At 42.7% G+C, this 21,075-nt stretch overlaps 1 protein-coding gene across 1 annotated transcript in view; it reads left to right on the forward strand.

Moving 5' to 3' along the window:
* LOC148501334 (uncharacterized) overlaps positions 1-21,075 on the forward strand; it is a 131,804-nt gene that overhangs the window by 69,969 nt on the left and 40,760 nt on the right. The window contains 4 exon segments of the mRNA XM_088450672.1: positions 4,706-4,819; positions 8,294-8,377; positions 13,690-13,809; positions 18,645-18,739. Coding sequence (XP_088306798.1) covers positions 4,706-4,819; positions 8,294-8,377; positions 13,690-13,809; positions 18,645-18,739 — 413 coding nt within the window.

The raw sequence follows: 21,075 nt of genomic DNA on the forward strand, positions 1-21,075 counted from the left end.
AAACCGGGTAAGATGTTGGCTAGGGCTTTGTGGGAACAACGCGCTGTCACATTTATTGAAGCTATAAAAAACGAAAATGGTCAGACCCATTATGAAACTAAAAGAATCACGGAATCCTTTCATTCTTATTACACTAAGCTCTACAATTTAAAGAATTCAAGCCGAGACTCGGACATCTCTTCACATCGAGAGGCAATATCGTCTTATCTTCATTCGCTTAAGTATCCTACGTTATCTCAAGAAGAGATTGATACTCTTGAATCACCTTTTCTCATTGAGGGGGTAGATCTGGCGATCTCCTCTTCTCCGGCTGGTAAGAGCCCAGGCCCAGATGGATTCTCTACTGCCTACTACAAGGCCTTTCAGGGAAGATTGGCGCCACTCCTGACTTGTGCCTTTAATTCAATTTCAGGTAGGACTCAATTTTCCAAACAATTGCTGGAGGCTCAAATCACTGTACTGCCTAAAGAAGGTAAAGACTCCACCTTATGCCCTAGTTATAGGCCTATTTCTCTCCTAAACATCGATGTGAAGCTTTTTGCTAAACTCTTAGCCAACCAGTTGAAAACTCTTCTACCAAAATTGATCCATGATGACCAGGTTGGTTTTGTCTTAGGTCGCGAGGCTAGAGACAACACCACTAAAGTTATCAATTTAATACACCAAGCCTCTCTCTCTTCTTCTCAGTCCATTATTTTATCGACTGATGCAGAGAAGGCTTTCGATAGGGTTGACTTGGAGTTTATGCCAGGCCTTTTACGCCATTTAGGTTTGGGGCCTGCTTGTCTACAGAGAATTTTAGCTTTATATGACACCCCTTCAGTGAAAATCAGGGTGAACGGGTCTCTTTCTGATTCATTTGCTATATCAAATGGCATGAGGCAGGGGTGCCCACTCTCCCCACTTTTATTTGTCCTTTGTATGGAGGCTCTGGCGAGGGCCATTAGACTAAATATGAATATCTCAGGTATTAATATAGGTGGTCAGGAATATAAATTAGCTCTTTTTTCGCTGACGACCTTTTAGCATTGATTACTAATCCGACTATTTCCCTTCCGAACCTTATACTAGAATTTCAGAATTTGGTAGGCTTTCCAATTTTAAAATTAATCACTCTAAATCTGTGGCTATGAGCTTGACTGTACCTCCATCCTTGGTAAACTTTGAAACAATCCTTCTCTTTTGTTTGGCACCCCAATAGACTTAAATATTTGGGAGTCTATTTGACTAAAGACTTATCTCAGTTGTTCTCCAATAATTTCACACCATTATTACAAGCTATTCGTAATTATTTTACTAAATGGCGCAATATACGTTTATCCTGGATCGGTAGGATTAACGTAGTCAAAATGAATTCCCTTCCAAAAATTCAATACTTGATGCAAACCCTTCCAATTCATATTCCTCCACAATGGTTTATAGATATGGAGTGTATCATATGTAGGTTTGTCTGGAACAACTCCACGCCACGCTTTAAACATTCTATATTATAACGACGTAAACGTGATGGTGGTTTCAGCTTCTCCACATCACTAGCTATTACCACGCTATCATGCTGAATCGTGTTCTGGAGTGGACTCGGGCTAGGGGTTTCAGACAGTGGATTAAGTTGGAGGAAAGTAGTCTGGCTCAAGCTATAGAAATAGTTCCCTGGCTTCCTAGACTCCCAACTGTTAAACACCCCACTATAACACCCACATTATGTTGTTGGAAGAAACTGCAACGTCTCCCTCATATTTTTCGTCTATTATGTCTTCTCTTACTTCCTTCCTGGGCAACTCTGATTTCTCTCCGGGATACTCCTCACGGCCCTTTCAAAGATGGTTAATAGATGGCCATTTTTAGATTAGGTCAGATGGTGTGTCTGTCAGGGGTGCGTTCGTTTGCTGAGCTCCAAGAATTGTGGAATTTACCCAAGTCTGATTTCTGGAAATACCTTCAAGTACGACATTTTATTACCTCCTCATGTAAGCTTTCTGATCTCAATAGGTCTCCCACTTTGTTTGAATCTTTGTGTTCAGTTTCTCAGATGCCCTCTCATACTATATCTACATTATATTCATTGATCATTGCAAATTTGTTTGACTTACCTCCGGTATTTACTAAAGTTTGGGAAAAAGATTTCAACAATACAAGTCAAGACATTGACGGGGAGTTAGTATTTAACAACACCTTTGCCAGTTCCTCTTGTATAGCTACTCTTGAAACTCTTTACAAAGTTATATCACGCTGGTATAGATATACTGTACTTCTAAATTAAATGTTCCCGCAGGTAACAAAAACTTGTTGGAGATGTAAATCTGCTCCGGGTAGCATGCTTCATATATGGTGGGATTGTCCCTCTCTAGTCCCATTTTGGTTAAATGTGTTTGAGTGTTCTAAATTAATTCTTGGAGGAGAAGTCCCTAGAGATCCAGGTTTCTGGCTTTTAAATATAACCTCCTCTTCTACGGCTTCCTATAAGAATTCTTTATTGAGGCATTTAAACAATGAGACTAAAGCTGTCATACCTCCTCTGTGGAAATCTACCTCTCCTCCCTCCATCAAAGACTGGTTTAAGAGGATAGATTATTACATGGATATGGAGGATATTGTATCTTTCTCTAATGGTAATCCCACCAACTCTTCTGCTGTCTGGCTCCCCTGGCTTATGTTCAAAGATTCTGCACAATACTCCAAGTTTAAAGGTTCGCATAATGTTTCTGCATCTGTTTCTCCCTGACTCCAGGTATGTTCTATTAAGAGGCAATTGACTATTGTAAATTTGTGTTTTCTATGAAGATGTGATGGATTGACCCTTAGATTGTGTTCTCTCTTGTTCACACTGCTCAACCCCCCCCCCCCCCCCCCCCCCTTGTTCCCTCAGATTTTCCTTCCCCTATCTTCATTCCTTTTTCTGGTCTATTTTTTTATTTTACTTATCTATACATTATATATAAGATTATGAATCTAATTATATTATTCAAAATGGAAAGATTTATTGATATTATTTGTATCCATTCCATCTTTTCTGTATTCTATTTGGAATTGTTTGGTCCTTTTTCAATAAAAACAGTTTGTGTAAAAAAAAACAAAAAACCATGACTCATTGGACCATGTCACATGTTGCCAGTCCTCCAGGGTCGAATTAACATCACGAGCCCAGGTGAGGCGCTGTGTCCGGGGTCTAGTGTTAACAGGGGCACTCTGGTGGGTCTTCTGCTCCCATATCCCATGGAAGCTAAAGAACGCAGCACTAACCTGCTGGATATGCATCTGGTGCCTCCTGCATTGAATGTGGTTGTGATTTGAGCCAGTGTCGCTTATCTGTTACCACGGACAATTCTGGCCAGATGCCGCTGGTCACGATCGTTAAGCACCCGTTGTTGACCACTGCGCTGTCCATGGTGGGTGGTGATGCCTTCCATGAGGTATTCCCAGTACACACGTGACATCATAGATCAAGGAATGTTGAATGTCCGCACAACTTCGGAAATGAAATGTCCCATCCGTCGGGCACCCACTATAATCACCCGTTCAAACTCAGATAATTCATGTCATCTTGCCATGAGTAGCCTAGCTGGTGTTCAAACTGACTGGCGAGATGTCAGATTACAACTGATGCAGGTCTTGGCATTTCCAAGATGTCACATTACGATGACGCCACCTACCATTATGTTTACATACTGCTCTCCCATAACTTTTGGCACTTCAGTGTATATACTACAGTATATACAGTATACACTAATATATAAGTACACATACTAGCTGTTGCTGTGTAGCCTATCCTATTCAAGTGCCCATGGACCCAAGGCACCTCTCCCCCAACCTATTACTGGCCACATGCATGGTGCCACACCTATCTCTTGCATTGATGGAGGTCAATACATTTTGTTTTAGTTATTGCTCAGCTTTAGTTTGATGGATTGAGATGAAATAAATTGCAGGTTATTTCTAGGAGTTTCCACTACAAAATGAAGTTCCATGAAAATCGGTTCAGTTGTTTTTGCACCAACTTTGAACAAACGGACAGATATATATATATATGTCATAAATAGGAAGCACTGAAATTGCACTTCAGACTTATCTTAAGTGAGGGCTCAGCAGCAACTTTTTAGAGGATTCTCTGAAATGTCGCTGTTGAGCCTCATTTAAGATAAGCCTTAATAAGACCCATTTGAGTGCCTTCCATTCATGTTTTTTATGTGATCACTTCTTATTGTTGTCATTCATTTAAAATATTGGGTGATTTGTGCCTATCTTTGAGTTTGCTATGTATACAACACAGTTTTAATCTGTAAATAATTCTGTTGCCTGGCACACCCACTGGCTCTTCTGCTCAACTCAGGGGCCCTGTAACCTGGAACTTTAAAATACACAGGACAAACACTTTGGTTGAAATAATTCTATATACCACCCCTTCCACACAGAATAGCTTGTGGCAAAGCTCTCTTCTTTAAATTAATAGGATTATTGGACTGATCCTCCAAGTATTATAGGAGCTGATTCATTCACAAGTAGAAATGCAGACAAATCTCCCACCTGCAAATTGCGCTTGCTTCATATAAGGAAATATGAGTACAAATGCGTTGGACCATGCATACACGGACAGAGATGGGTTTTCGTTATAGCATAAGCTATAAGTAGGCTGCCGTGTCTGTATAAATGAGTGGCTCCGAATGCATCCAATAGCTGTGCAATAAGACTGATGCATTGTTTTTGTTAGGATCAACATTTTCAGTGTGGAAGAAATGATCGAGATAAACTGAAGAAAATTATACTTCAAGAGAGCAAAAAAAGATATAAGGAGTTACAAGAGCTTGCAAAACTAATACATCCGGTGAGAACAATGTATCTTGGGAGAAAAGTATGATGTATTTGAAATTGAGTGGAATTTCTAGGTAGATCAAGCCAAGACACATCAAAGTTCTGTAAACTGTGCCATACATTATCAGGGCATTAGTGTACCCTGGGCAAGCCCCACCACCTCCAGCACATGTGACCTCATGACATCATGGGCGCCATGTCACGGAAGAGGGGGCAGGGGCATATAAGCTCAACTCTGGGTACATCCTAAGTACCTGCCAGTTGGCACTCCTGGCTCCAGCACGCCATTCAAGGTACCCTGTAAGCCATGCATAGGTCCCACTAGGGCAGTGATGGTACAGCCATCTTTGTTATGTTTAACTGGGTGTTTGTAATGATTCACTGAGGAATCGGGAATAAGTGAATAGTATGATGTTCATTTAAGCACCATCACAGTAGCAAGGAAGAGTGGAGCCCACAGGCTGGAGGTGCAGCATAGCAAAATAAAAATAGTGTCTGGTCCAGAATAAGTCTTAGCCTGCAGGATACAAAAATACAATAGAGTATGGCAGGAAATACATGAAACATGCAGTACACTCTGAAAAGTAGCCAGAAAAGCAGGCTAAATACAGGCTTAACCCAGTCACTGTGGAGGACGTGGGGTTTGACCTCCTTAGATGCAGTAAGATTGAGAAGGAAGAACCCAACTTGTCCTCCACAAAGAGGGTCAAAACAAAAATAAAAATGAACTATTCTGTGCCCCACTGATCCTAACCACAAGTGGGGACCACCAGGAGCCGCCGAGTCTGTTCAGTCCCACTGTCGTCACGTCTTTAAAAAAATGATGGTGGGAAGGAATAGAAGTCCCTCTAACTCCCCAACACAACCTAGAAAGATGGAGGTACCCTCTCTTGATAAAGGGAATTCCTCTTTTTCAAATGGTGTACCCACATAAAAGCTAATGTCTGGTAATCACACTGATCACAAGACATTAGCTCCCTGTTCTACAGAACGGTAATGTAGTCCAGGCATGGGAGAAGATCTCCCCCAACCATGTTACAAATTACAATTAATTAAGAACATATTGCCTGGTGATCACCAGGCAATATTACCACATGCTATGTAAAAAGTATGTTTTACGTATATGGGGGAGGATGCTAGGTGCCCTGTGAGGGTCAGTGATGGCATCTACAACCAATATGACACCCATATTTGAATGCAGGGGGGGGTTTCCACTTTCAAATTATGTGGCACGCTATTAGCTACTGTCTGGTGATCAGATGTGCTTACCATACAATATTACCATGCACTATGGAAAACACACGATTTCCATATATGGGGCCTGATTCTGACCCGCTTGCAAGCGGGTCGTTGGTGCCTAAGTGCGCATGCGCACGACAGAGGGAGCTCCGTCGTGCGCATGCGCGAGACCCGGTGAGCGACGGGGAATCTGTCGCTCGGGGTCTCGTACCAAAGGGGGCGTGCTGTCGATGTTGAGTGACAGCACGCCCACTTTGGTGGGCGTGCCGGGGGTGTGGCTGCCAGACGGAGGTGTTCCCATATGAACGCCTACCGTCTGAGTCCGGCCCCACTGACATCAGTAGTGATGTCAGTGGGAGTGATTTTGGCTCTGATAGACCCTACCTCAGGGTCTCGTCGCAAGCCCGATGGTCGCGATGGTCTTGACCATCGCGACCATCATCATGGACGCTCGCTATAGCTGTGGGTGGTAACCCACAGCTATGCGAGCGTCCATGAGGCCGCTCCAATGTTAGGTAGGAGGGCCCTGATTCAGAGCGAGCGCTCTGGTCAGAGCGTCCGGCTCTGAATCAGGCCCATGGTTTGGAGAGCACCATGAGTCATATCCAGCCCATCTGTAAATGTGGGGTCTCCCACATATGTAAGAGGGGAGTCTTCTCTTCCAAATGATGTGGCTCCCTTAGCAGCTATTGTCTGGTGATGATCACCTGTGATCACTACACAATATCACACAACACTATCAAAAAAAGTAGTTTTCCATAGATGGAGAAGGATAATCACGAGTTGTGCGCTGTCGCATACTCAGCTGCGATTGCACTCGCTTTTTATGTGTGAAAATATGTGAATGCCTAACAGTGTGCGAAGGACTGAGCACAAGTTGTTACAGCCACTTTCCATATATGCGCTGGGTACAGATCCTCACCATCATCGACGCAACATCGATTGCACATCGACTATTCGATTAAGTTATGGGCTGCACAGATTCCAGGTCAACTTTCTCTCTAAAAATGGCCTCTGAGCCTGTGGCATTGCATTTGGGAATGCAGCTGCGATCGCAGACACACCTTTGGAACTCCCATAACACGCCCATGGGCCGGTCTCCTTTTGCAAACACTTTTGGCCACCTCCCTGTCTCCACTCAGGAATGCCTGTGGATCGCAGTGGTCTGCTCACACGTGCACAGTGAGACTTTCCTCGGCCTTTTACGCATGCGCAGTAGCAAAAAACAAAATTGCTGAACTGCATGAACATTGGCATAGTGTACAGCTCTGAATCAGACCCCTTCTCTGGTGGATTCCCAGACAATAACTAAACATTTCCCACAGACTGGGGGGATCTAAAGCTCATATCTCCCTTATCTTGTGTCAAATAAAAAAAGTGATCCCTCATTTAATTCGGTAGGTTGTCTAGTTTTTAAATTTAAATTCAGGAGGCAGCAAAAAAAGACATTTGAAGTATTTCGAATAAGGAGCCATACCCTATACATGCAAACATCTTTCATAGTCCCCTCCCTCCTAATCTCTCACTGCCCCTTCACTACCCCTTCATATCTCACTCACTGCCCCTCCATAGCTCTCTCATTGCCGCCACATAGCTCTCTCATTGTCACCTTCATATCGCTCACTGCTCCTCCATAGCTCTCTCATTGTCACCTTCATTTCGCTCACTGCCCCTCCATAGCTCTCTCATTGTCACCTTCATATCGCTCACTGCTCCTCCATAGATCTCTCATTGCCCCTTCCATCCATATATTATTTCAACTTTCTAGCCCTCCCTTCCCCTCCATAGCCCTTGCTGTCCCTTTTATAGCTATCAATGGCCCTCAATAGCTCTCACTGCCCCATCACAGCTCTCACTGCCCCGTCACAGCTCTCACTGCCCCGTCACAGCTCTCACTACCCCTTCCATCCATATGTTATTTCAACTTCATAGCCCTCCCTTCCCCTCCATAGCTCTCACTGTCCCTTTATAGCTATCAATGGCCCTTAATAGCTCTCACTGCCTCCACACATCTCTCACTGCCTACACACAGTTCTCACTGACTAGTGATTCGAGGAGTCAGATTTTTAACCTCATCATGCATTCCCCAATCAGAGCCTCGGCTGGTGCCCCCCACATCTAGTTCTCGGGGCACAAGCCCTGTCAGCACCCCTAGTTTGCCCCTGTTTTACATTATGAATTATTTATATTTGTGTTTAAACATTACTTAGTGGACTACATAATCATCTATTTCCTATTTTATTTCAAGGTTCCACTATCATCAGTGATGAAAGACAATACATTCTCTTCCTATGTGTTTCCTATACTGCACACTTCAGTTCATGCACTAGAGGTAAGCACTGTTGCACTTTGAAGGGAATGTCCGCCAGCATTTAGTTTTTAATAGCAGGTTGCTCCTCCTAAGATAAATCATTTTTGGTACATTGTGACATCCACAGAATTTCCAAGCATTCTGCAGCTAGTTTTGACCCTTGTCAAGGACAACACTCACCTGAGCCTATGTGGTGTGTGAGACACAGGGTTAATAATATCAAACCCCCCTGGACTGTCTAGTTGTGATTACATTCCCCAGTTTATATAATATGGTTACTATTAAGAGGTACCTGGGCACCTCAGTAATCAGGTTTAGGTACCGTTCCTTGGCAGACTGTGCAGGCTTGACAATATCTATTGAAAGTCATGCTGATGCCCTGCCAGTAAAACCTCTGGAGCACCCATTTGAGAGTTTTCTCCTCTCCAAAAAGCCCTCACTTAGGGGGTATATGGGCCACTGCCAAGACCAACAGAATGTGTAACTGTGGCACCAAGAGCTGTTTAACTGTGCTCTCTTATACCACTGGTACCCTATACAGCAGGTCCCTTTCTATCATGAAGTATGGTTCTTTCTCAGCTGGTCTGTCAGCCTTCCATACTTCATTCACTCACAATATTGTCGTAAGCACTCCCTAATGCACAATCATTTAATTGATCTCAAGCAAAGTCCTGGAGTGTTACAGCCCTGAACACAGGAGACCAATCTTCTCCTCCGGCTGGCAAAGTTTCTGTCTCCTCTCTTCCTTCTCTGACCAGGACTTTTTCCTCACTGCTTCTGGAACACAATGCTGGTCTGTTTGCAGCAAAAGCCTGGTACCCAGGCTCCAGATATTGCTGCTGCAATATCTGGAGCCTGGTTACGGGGTTTGAGTAACAGGATCATGTAGGGTCGGACGTCCAACCAGTGATTCAGTTGCCAGCATGTCCGGACCAATCTGGTCAAATAAAATTTCCAGGAACAGGGAAAGTCTTCTCCCAGAATAAGGGGACATGGCAGCCTTGGAGCTATTGCTTCCACTAGTTCTATCACCATCACAGAAAGACAAACAAGGTCATATTCCTCGGTGTCCCTGTGGACACATAGGGCCAAATGTAATGGGGTGAGAGTTTAGAAAATGTGAGAGTTTAGCAGTAAACTCTCAAATTGGTTTGGTTTTATCTTCAAAATGGGAAAACACCTGAATGAGATTTTAAATCGTGAGAGTTTTTTTAAGTCTGAAAAACATGCAAGTTCGCTCTACTTTGTTTTCGGGCTCTTTTACATTGGCCGAGTTTAAAAAGTGTCAGAAACTCTCACATGTTCTAAACTCTCACCCTATTACATCTGGCCCATAGTACTTTTATTGGCAGTAGCCGGACCGTCAGGTCCTCCGGAACTAGAGTGCTGGACACTAAGGATAAACAAAACCACCATGATATTATACCACAATGTGCCAGTAAGTAGCACTCTTATGACCAGTAAATAGCACTTATTTATCAATGATTGAGTGTCTATTTGATGAGTTACCAGCATCAATTGAGCAGCAGAAACCAGCATCATTTAACCATCAAACATTGACTAGCAGCACCCAATGCCTTATAATCATTAAACTGATCTTGATTTCTGGTGGCTAATAATAGAAATTATTATTATTATTATTATTATTATTACACTGGTCTGTGTCTTTAATTTTCTTTTCCTGAGGTCAAGGGTTTTCATAGGTGATATATTTAGTGGATGGTGAATTAAAAAATATAACTCATTTAACTCAATCAGGTCAGGTTTTTCTGCTCTCTCAAGTTTAAAAAAGTTCATATTTCATAAATAAATTATTTAATAGTTTGGAAATTAAACTGTTAATTTTTGCAAAGCAGACTTACATTTGCATCAAATGTACAGTATATATATATATATGAAATAGTACACAAACACAGTTATCCTGGAAGAAAGGATCTTTATTAAAGATTTTCATGTGTGTTTTGCACCTTGAACATCACTCTTGAGACACCAGCTAGGTAATTAGGACACACCCCTCCCAAATCTATATCTCTCTGTACATTTTACATCTGCCTCACCTGCAGTGCAACATGGTTTTATCAAGATGCACAGTTACTTGCTCTTTTTTGCTAGGCACCACCCCGGGAGTTTAGGGTTAGGCACCCCTAAGGGAGGGTTAGGTGGGGAGAGGGGAGGGTTAGATCACTTACCTGCAGCTGTTGGGATTTCATGCTGTCGGGAAAGAAGGAAAATTTAAAAAAATCCAAAATCTAAGGTGTGTGGTGAAAAGAAAAGGTTAAAAAGATACAATCAGAATCAAAAACACAGCATATGGAGGGTCAAACCCAAACTGTTTACGGCTGTCCATGGCTGCCGCTAAGTGTAAAGAGTCTATAGGGAAGATCATACTTACCAACTTTATTTTCTATCCGTGAGAAGCCAGTAGAGGAGATGAAGATGACCACTGATGTAGTGGGTGATGAGCTCGTTAGTCTCACCATATTAGCACCGACCCCCTCCCTTCAGACCCGCAATTCGTATATTATCTCCCCATCCTGCCAACTTAATTAGAAGTGGGTGGGATGTGGAAGATCCACCCATTCTTCTGGGGGGAGGGGGGACTACTTAAAAAGTCTCCCCCTGCTTCTGGGAGAGTAGGTAAGTTTGGGGAAGAAAGCACTTTGATGAGTGGTTTGTAAAGTGAGTAAATCACATGCTTTTACGCCACAATCATACTTTTATAAGTAGGAGGTATAGAAACTGTCCTATGTATTACGTGGCAATTTGCTAAACCTCATAGAAAAGTACTTATTAATAAAAATAAAGAAAATTAAAAGAACATGGTGAGATAGCACAAGCTAAATGCACTTTAATCAAGTACTTAATAGTGAAGATCCTGATAAATAACACTGTATAAGATTCCTAATTGCAGTAGGCAAATATACAAATTTTTGTGCTATTTTAAAGAAATCACATGTAAGGGACTGATCCTGAGCTGCACGCAAAAGCGCATACTGCAGCGTGTACTGACGTTCATCAGTAAGTGACATACAAACACCTTCCCTTGGGTACATCCGTGCGGCCAAGTGTGCAAAAACAGAACAGCGTGTATGGGTGCTAAAAGTGGGTCTATCGATTGGTGCATCCATATACGCCACCATCGGTCTTACCATCAAATATTGCACCAGCCCTATGACAGGTGCGGTTTCTCTGTCTGACGCGGATGTGCGTCTTGGAACACAGGCACTTGCATGATACGCCTACTGAATGGCCCATTTTTGCATGAACTAGTAGCCACCTCCTGGTCCTCCCTAAGGAAAGACTATCACTTTTCCGCCACCGTTCTGATAAAGTCTTACCAGAATTCAACAGCAACTTTGTGGGTACGCTCTGTGTAACACATGCACCGTAGGAGTTTCCAGATGTTTTCAGAACTTTTCGCGCATGCACAGTTGCAAATAATCTCTTAACTACGTGAATATTGGCAGTGCGTGCGGATTGTCTGCAACTCCCAATCAGGCCCTTAATCTCATACTGAGGTTGGTTTAGCTTGGGTTTATATTAGGTGGTGTATTTGGACATCAAATAATGCTTTGCTAGAACAATGTTTTCTTAATAAAGGCTAAAAAATGTATATCTTTTGTTTACATATAAAAAATATAGCCATGTTGGAATAACTAGCTGTAATTATGGGAATGGGATTGAAATGCCGGCGACTGTTTAGCCGCCGGTTCAAATCCCGACAGCGTCTGGCCGGAGGGAGGAAATCCCGATAGCGGCAGGTAAGTAATCTAACCCTCCCCTCTCCCCCCTCACTAACCCTAACCCTCCCTTAGGGGTGCCTAACCCTAACCTCCCCCCCCCAGTGCCTAAACCTAACTCCCCCTCCTTGCACCCTAAACCTAACCCTCCTGGGGGGGTGCCTAACCCTAACCCTCACGTGGGGGAGCCTAACCCTAAGTCCCTCCAGGGTGTCCTAAACCTAACTCCCCCGCGCGGCTAAGAGGACGGGTGCCCCGGACTTACCTCGTTCGGGCCTGCGTCGTCCTGGATTCCGGCGTCGGAATATCCCTAGCCGGCATTCTGCCATCGGGATTGTGGTCACATAACTACATACTGTAATTGTGTAGGACTACTACTGTCTGACTTACTGAATACAGGATGTAGTTATGCTACCTACAGCCGGCATCCCGACTGATGAAATCCCAGCGCTGGAATGCCATTACCCGGCCAGAAGACCGACACCGGAATACCGACAGTAGTCGATATCCCAACTCCTCACATCCAGGATGCCGATCAGAAGTATAGCGGGGCTTGTTAGGTCTTAGCCACGGGGGTTAGGCTAGGGGATGGGAGGGTAGGGTTAGGTACCCCCGGGGGTGGGTTAGGGTTACGCACCACTAGGGGGGTTAGGGTTAGGCTCCAAGGGGGGAGGGTTAGGTTTTGGCACCAAGGGGGGAGGTTTAGGGTGCAGGGTGGGGAGGGTTAGTGTTAGGATGCTGGAAAGGAGGGTTATGGGGAGAAGGGGGGAGGGTTACTTTACTTACCAGACCTTTGTTGGGATCCTGAGCATCGGGATACCGCTGTAGGTATATTGACAGCAGGCATCCCGACTGCCGGGATTTCATACCGATTCTCTGAATACACATTGGGCCTCATTCAGAGGCGGTCGGAGGATGCAAACGGTCGTTCAGAAACTGGGCGGCCGCTTGCATCCTGACCGCCCGCCTCTGTTTCGGTCGTTAGGCTGTGGGTTTACACCCACAGCTCTAACGACCGCTAGGGTAATGGTCGCGATGGTCAGAGACCATCGGGGCTTACGACGAGACCCTAGGGTAGGGTCTCACTTGTCGTAAGCCCCGGAGAGCTTCTGGCTCTGTCAGAGCCGGAAGCTCTCCACTGACATCACTAGTGATGTCAGTGGGGCCTCCCCCAAACGGTAGGCATTCCCATGGGAACGCCTCCATTTGGGCTGCCACCCCCCCGGCCCTCCTTCCAAACAGGGCGAGCTGTCAATCAACATCGACAGCTCGCCCCCTTTGGAAAGAGACCCGCTACGACCGGCGCTGTCGGTCGTAGCGGGTCTCACGCATGCGCACGAAGGCCGCCTCTGAACGGCCACCTCTGAATGAAGGCCATAATCCCATCATGTATGTTTGATGTTGCCCCCTAATGATGTAAATTGTAAATGCACATTTCTTATCATTAAACTGAATTGCAGAATGACAAAAATCATAAATGGTTAACTAGAAATGGAGAAAATGTCTACGTTTTTAACATCTATGTAATATATATGTTATATATGCTCTAGTTTTGTCACCATACTTACATTATTATGTTGTCCTTCCTTACAGGGAATGCCCCATAAAATACTTGAGGAAAATAAAGATGTACTGATGAATACTGGGATTGATGCAATTATGAAAGAACTTGACAGCTTTTTTGTACAGAGGAAAAAACACCTAATTGAGGAGGTGATAAATGTTCATACTTTCCCGGAAAACACAATTTATTTTTATTAATATGCTGAGATAGCCACTGCTAAGTATCTATCCTATCTATCTATCTATCTATCTATCTATCTATCTATCTATCTATCTTTTTCCTTCCTTCCTTCTTTTATTTGCTTACTGTATGTAAGGTGCCAGATTCTCACATTTGGAGATCTGCGGTTGGGGTTTTGACACTGTATACCCTCCACCCTGTGAATTGCTGTTCTGTACTTACAGGGCTGATGCAATCATATGAGCTTGTCCTGACAGTTGCTGAAGAAGTAACTACAGTGCAGATCCATGTTAGTAATGCCTGCTCAACAGAGCTAATTTCTGGTTCTTAAAATACAGGGGAACCCTATACAATTTATCCCCTGTATTTTAAGAACCAGGACAGGCTCTACAGAGCTCGGGACTGGTTATGTTTTTGGGGGTGGGGGGTCGTCGCATTTTTTTTTTCTTTCCTTATTTTAAACACACAGAAGAAACAAACAGACAATAATAGTGTGAAGAATTATTAAATCTAAATAAACACCACTACTGGATGGATAAGATGCAAGGGGCCCTGGATATAAACTGAGCAACATCCCTTTAAGAGGAGGTAAAGATCCAGAAATCCACACCATCTAAGGAACAAACCTTCCCCGCTTTGGGTGTACTCTTACATTAATACTGTAGATATGTGACAGGTGTATCGAAAAATATTTATTGAAAGGTCCTAAGTCAGATATTCTTTTTCTTTCTTTGTGTTTTACACATTTACATAATAGAAGCCAGACTCCCAAGAGTAAAGGCTAAAATAGTGTAATACTGTTTCTAACTCTTTCCAAAGTTTAATTAACATTTACACTTATGCTGGGTACACACTGACAGATACATTGGCCAATCAATTGATCGGCCAATATATCTGCTGCACGTCGGCCAGTGTGTACCCGCGATATGTCAGTGAACGTCGTCGTTCACCAACATATTGTATTGGCTGTGCTGCACAGCTGATGGACAGATATGGACAGACTGCCCGAACACACACAGCAGCAGCCGCGAGGAGGGGGATGGGATACGCCCCGACCCGGCTGCTGGGTCCCCCCCCCCCAGCCACCAGGACCCGAGGGCACAAGCAGATGATGATCTTCAGTGTGTATGAACAACCATCATCTGTAGATATATCTGTCAGGTGTGTACCGACCTTAACATAGGTAAATCAAGATAAACATATTTACACAAGTTGACAACAGTTGCACATAGTATCACTAACTGCCTTCCAGACAAGAAAGCTGATCAACAATGATGGAAGCAGTCTTCTGTTCACTTTTAGCTGTGCAGAAATGAGAAGAACCAAGTGGCGCATTTCGATTTCTTGCTGGAAATATTTCTCATAGCAAATAACCTGTTCTGTCCAAATGTTTTTTTTTCACTTATTCAACCAATCTTTTAACATATGAGTCACAAAATGAACAAATCCCCCATTTCCTCTGTCATGCATTCTACAGTATTCTATAGTATTCGTTCCAACAATGTAAACAAACCACAATTTTTGAGACTCAAGGAGCTAATTCATGTGCTAACGCATAAGTTTACACAATAAACAAAATGGACTTTACATTTACTAGATAATACACAAAATTAAAAACAAACAAAATAAAATCAAGAAAACAGATTCTAGGGGGAATCAAGTTAGAGTTTCTCAATTTTGTACATAGTTAATGTCCTCCATTCATGGTATATACCAGATTTTGAATATATTACATACAGTAATCAAACTACTGATTGGAAAAGTTTCACCATTAATAGTAAAATCTGTAAATTTACATTAAGTAGCTTCAAATTCGATTTACATCTATGGAAGGAATATATTCGACCCAGTAGGGTCATGTAGTGTGCTTTTAATTAGATGTTTTTGTTATGTAGTGTGCTTTTAACTAGATGTTTGTTGTTGTTTTTTTTAAATTAGCTGCTTTTCTTTAGGTAAAATGTGGTGTTGCTGGATCTTGAAGTAAGATCTTCCAATTATTTGTAATTCTTCAATCAATTTGTTTATGTTGAGAGTAACATTTAGAGGAAATAAAGCATGTTCAAAATTTTTCTTTTTAACACCAGCTTTCTACTTTTTGTTTTTTAGATGATCTTCCCTTCTTACTTTTAGAAGTTGATTCTTTGCATTATCAATTTCGGTTATGTCATATCCCTCCTGGTTTAAAAAGATTTCTCATTTCTTCTACTCGTCCTTCCAAAATCTGGATCTCTAAACATTTAAGTTTTAATGTCTTAAATTGACCAAATTGTATAGAGTTAAACAATTTTGATGGTTACTATGTTTTTCAATATAGAAATTTGAATCCATTGATTTCTTAGTATGAATACAGCCCTTCTTTATATTTATAGTTGGGTCTAAAAATGTAATCTCAGTTTTGATACTAAAATTTTCCTTGTTCAAAAGATAACAAAAATTCTTAAGATCAGATTCTTCTCCTCTCCATATAAAAATATCATCTATGTAACGGTACCCAATGGGGAGTAAATGTTGGGTATCCCTGTATGGTTTGAGTGACAGCCATCAGGTAGAGTTGTGTCCTGAAGGTTGCAGGTAAGCACGGAGTATAGCTCTCATCCTCCTCCTCTTGTGTGTTCTACATTAGCTGGAGGAAAGACTTACTGCCGAGGAAGGTAGTTATTAATCAAAAATATTAATGTACACTATGGGGTCAATCCTATTAGGTGCGAATGGCGAGGTGCGAGTTGCTATTTTCACTTCGAATTCGCATAGCAAATTCATTTTGCAATCCAATGAACAACACGCACTGAATCAGTCAGACTGATTTCACATCTTTCCATTCGCAACTCCCTGAGGGTGTGAGATGGAAAGGAAAATCTTTTTTTTAAGGTTACAATGTCGGGACACTGTGCTGAACCCCATGGACACCCCCCCCCCACCCCCTAATGACTAATTAGGCATTTGGAAGTTTCCAATTAGCTTAGTTAGTCCAATAATGACATCACTTTTTGGGGTAAAAAAAAATAATCCCAAAATTCTACTTTTTTGTTAGTTTAGGCACCTCAAAGTTAATTACAATCATTTTTTAGTTGAAAAATAATTGTTTTTATCATTTTTTTTTTTTACATTTTTCAAGGTGCCCTTAAAGTACACCAAAATCACCATTTTTCTTACTTTTTTTTTTTGCATTTTTCTTTAATTCGTTTGAGATTAAACGAAAAAAGTTAGTTTTTTATCATTTTCTTGCATTTAAAAAAAAACACAAATCAGCCATTTGACATCATTTAAAAACCTACAGTAACTTCCTAATGGCCACAAACAGCCTTCTATACAGTCCTGCTAATGAAATTATGCATTTTGGGGGGTCCAGGATGGTCTCCCCACATTTTCATGCATTTCTCGCAAATCTCATTTGGCAGTCAATTCGCACCCCTCTGCTGCAAGTAGTGCAAATAGGCATTTTTTATTGGATTGGAGAATTCTCGAGAGTGTGCTTCGCTGCAAAGTGTGCGAGTTTCAAGAAACAAACTCGCTACTCGCACCTAATTGGATTGAGCTCTATATTGTTCTTTTAAGGCTGTAATTCTTAGAAATCTAGGTAAAGGGGTAGATGGGAATATCCCACAATAGAATTAATAATATCTAGTTGATTCTTAAGCATATAATTCACTGGACTAATTATATTCCCCCTATATCCTATTCATATATTGTAAAGTATATCCTATTCATATATTAGAAAGATATCTGTTATTTTAGGATTCTTAAGTCCATGTGCTACTGCCTCAACCCTAATATACGCTCCAAAAATCCAAAAACATAAAAAGATGAGGTTGCCATGGCAGTGCATTTAGGGACTACTGAAAAATCAATACCATATAACTATTATTATTACTTAGTTAAAAGGTATTCGTACCCAGAGATTCATTATGTTGACCTTTATGGTCACTAGAAGTTAAATATTTAAAAAAAAATAGACCTGAAAAAAATTGTAAAGAAATAAGGGGTCTATTTACTAAGCAGTGTTAGGAGACAGAGTGAAAAGTGATAAGAAAGGGATAAGGTGCCAGCCAGTCAGCTCTCAACTGCCATTTTTCAAACACAGCCTGTGAGATGACAGTTGGGAGCTGATTGGCTGGCACCTTATCACTTTTCACTCTGTCTCCTAACACTGCTTAGTAAATAGACCTCTAAATGTGAAATGTTGAAAAGTGCTATGTTACTCCTTCCCAGCCGTGCACATGATGCACACCTATCTCTTGCATTGATGATGTCAATACATTTTGCTATTGCTCAGCTTCACCATGACGGATCGAGATGAAACAAAATGCAGGTTATTTCTCGGTGTTTCCACCAAAAATATTGCACTATTCATGAAAATCTATTCAGTCATTTTTGCGGCAACTTGGAACAAACAGACAGACATAACATTCTTATTATATTAGTATAGATTATTTGTTACTCTGTGGTTGGCAAATAAATTAGGCAGTTCTAATGATGCTGCCAAACAGTAGATTTTTATTTATGTTCTGATACATTAGTACATAAACAAAACTGCTGTTAGTCTTTAGTAGGAGCGTCTAGTAAAGACCATAAAGGCTAACATATTGAATCTCTCTGTATGAATATATTTGAACCAAATAATAATAAAAGTTATGTTTTAATATTGATCGTTCAGTAGTCCCTGAGTGCACTGCCATAGCAATCTATTTTTTTTTCTTTTTTGAATACTTAGAAATATTGTTTTTCTTTATTTGCATCAGTAGCTACAATTTTGATTCTGACCTCCATACCATGCCATTGATCTCATACTTTCCATGTCAAACAGATTGAAAGCAAACTGGCAGACTTTGTGATGAGCCAAAACGGTGAAGCAAATGATGGGCAAGAGAGTGACGCTGGTTCTGTTCCCCAAAATATAGGGTATGTATCATTATATTTCCAAAGAAACGCTTACCAACATACTTGTATAACATTTTCATTTGTCTGCTATTTCAGTTTCTCCCTAACTATGGTACATAGTAAATACAGCAAGACTGAATGATTATCCTTCAATCAGGGGCAGGGCCAGTTCTATACATACACGGTATGCAGCTGAATAGGGCGCCACATAGTGGGGGGTGCCTTGGCTGCGACCATGTGGGCTGCGAGCAGACTGTGTCTCTAGTGAGTGACAAACACACAGCCCCCGGGGCCGGTGGCTGTGTGTTTGTTTTAATTAGCAGCCAATGAAAGTCAGACAGACTCTTACTGACTACTGCACCCACTGCCGGAGACGGGCCGGAGCTCACTCATGAGCTCCATCTTCCGGCTCCCGCAGTGGGTAATGAGACAGATGTCGTGATGTCTCTCCCATAATGCACAGCGGGCCAGCCCGGGAGGACGGAGGAGCGGATGGCGGCGGCGGGAGCAGGGATTCAGGTAAGTGATTTTATTTTTTAATTACATGTGTCTACTTGGGGGGGTACTGCATCGGGGGGGCACTACTGGGGGTGGACCACTACTGGGGGCACTACAAGGGGGGGACTACTACTGGGGGCACTGCATCGGGGGGGACACTACTGGGGTGGACTACTTCTGGGAGGACTACTGCTGGGGGGCACTGCATTGGGGGACCACTACTGGGGGCACTATATATAAGGGGCACTACTGGAGGACTGCATAAGGGGGACCACTCCTGGGGCACAAGGGGGACTGCACAGGGGGGACAACTACTGGGGGCATTGTATAAGGGGCACTGCATAAGAGGGATCACTACTAGGGGTAATGTATAAGGGGCACTACGGGGGGCCTGCATAAGAGGGACCACTATTGGGGTCATTGCATACTGGGGGTACTGTATAAGTGGCACTACTGGGGGAGACTGCATAGGGGGAACTACATTAAGGTGCATATGGAATGGAAAGACTGTTCCCAGAGTGACGAGAAAGGGGTATGTGTCATGGTTATGGCTTTCTCCATGAAACAACGGCCTCTTAATATTTTTGGGCACGCGCAACAATATGCCTGGGGGCACCAAAAAATATATTCGCTTACCAAAAAATTTGAGCTAGAGCCGGCCCTGATGAAGGGGTCCATAATCTAATATAACTATAGCATAGGGTGATATGGATGTAATCACACTCTTGAGTAGGTTGATCAATATTACGAAGACTAGTTGCAAGGAACAAAGTTATAATAGTAGTATAGTAGTATTGGGTTTAGGTCCCAAAAGTATTTTTTTAACTTCATAAGACCCCCCCATCTACAGTAATTTCATTGCATACACCATTGTTTGTCATTCGCTGCCTCCCCCATATATCTCTTGTACACCCCCTTCCCCCTACTCATTGTATGCCTCTGCCTTATTTCAGTCTCTGATACTGGGTTTCCTGAGCATGTGACAGGAAGTGACCAGTGTCAGGGACCACAGTAAGTATCCCTGTTGGTAATGGGTGCCGAGGGGGTGGGAGCGGGTACTAATTACCCAGGCCTATTGGAGGGGCCCTGCAGAAGACAGAGTCCGACGCTGCCCCCTCTCTCTTGTCAGCAGCCCATCACATGCTGCTGTGTGATGGGCTGTAGTGGGAGCCGCGAGACCACTGCTGAGCAGCAGCAGTCTCCTCTGCGTGTGAGGGGAGCGATCACACTGATCGTGCACCCCATGGATTTACGCCGGGCTGATCCTGCGTGAAGTGGCGCTGCAAATAGGTTGTTTTTGCTAAGGAGGCGTGGCAACGTCTCCCACGATTAGGCTTTGCCCCCTCGATAGTAATGGGGCCCAGGCCGGCTCACTAGGGCCCTGCTGATGAGGTGCACTCTGGCTATGGCCATAGTGCTGTGATTTAATACATAGACGATACAATGCTTCCTCTTACTGCAACCACATGTGACACTTAAAGGAGTTTACAGATGTAAGTGGCTGGCGCTATGTTCCCTGTGAAGTCTAACGATAGACCATGCAGCCAGGAACAGCAGGAGCTTTCAACAAGGCCCCTCAAAAGGATAATTGTATTGTGAAGTGGGTCCGGCGCTTCCTGTGATCTAATGAAAATCTTTTCTTTTTTGGTATTTTTCTCCAAAAAATATATGAAAAAGAAAATATATAGTGTAAAACAGTAACAATGTTTTATAAATCGTGAAAGGTTGATATAAACTCACCCTTTAAAAGTAAGTTGTAGATGTTGGACCTAATTTTCACTGTGGTCCTGTGGTGGTTGCAGAATGCTACATTGGCCTTTAAGGTGAGGTCTTCAATTCCTCCCACACATAGATGGGGA

The sequence above is a fragment of the Taudactylus pleione genome, unplaced genomic scaffold (genome assembly GCF_031769625.1).
Source record: "Taudactylus pleione unplaced genomic scaffold, aTauple2 ptg000520l, whole genome shotgun sequence".
NCBI classification, from domain to species: domain Eukaryota; kingdom Metazoa; phylum Chordata; class Amphibia; order Anura; family Myobatrachidae; genus Taudactylus; species Taudactylus pleione.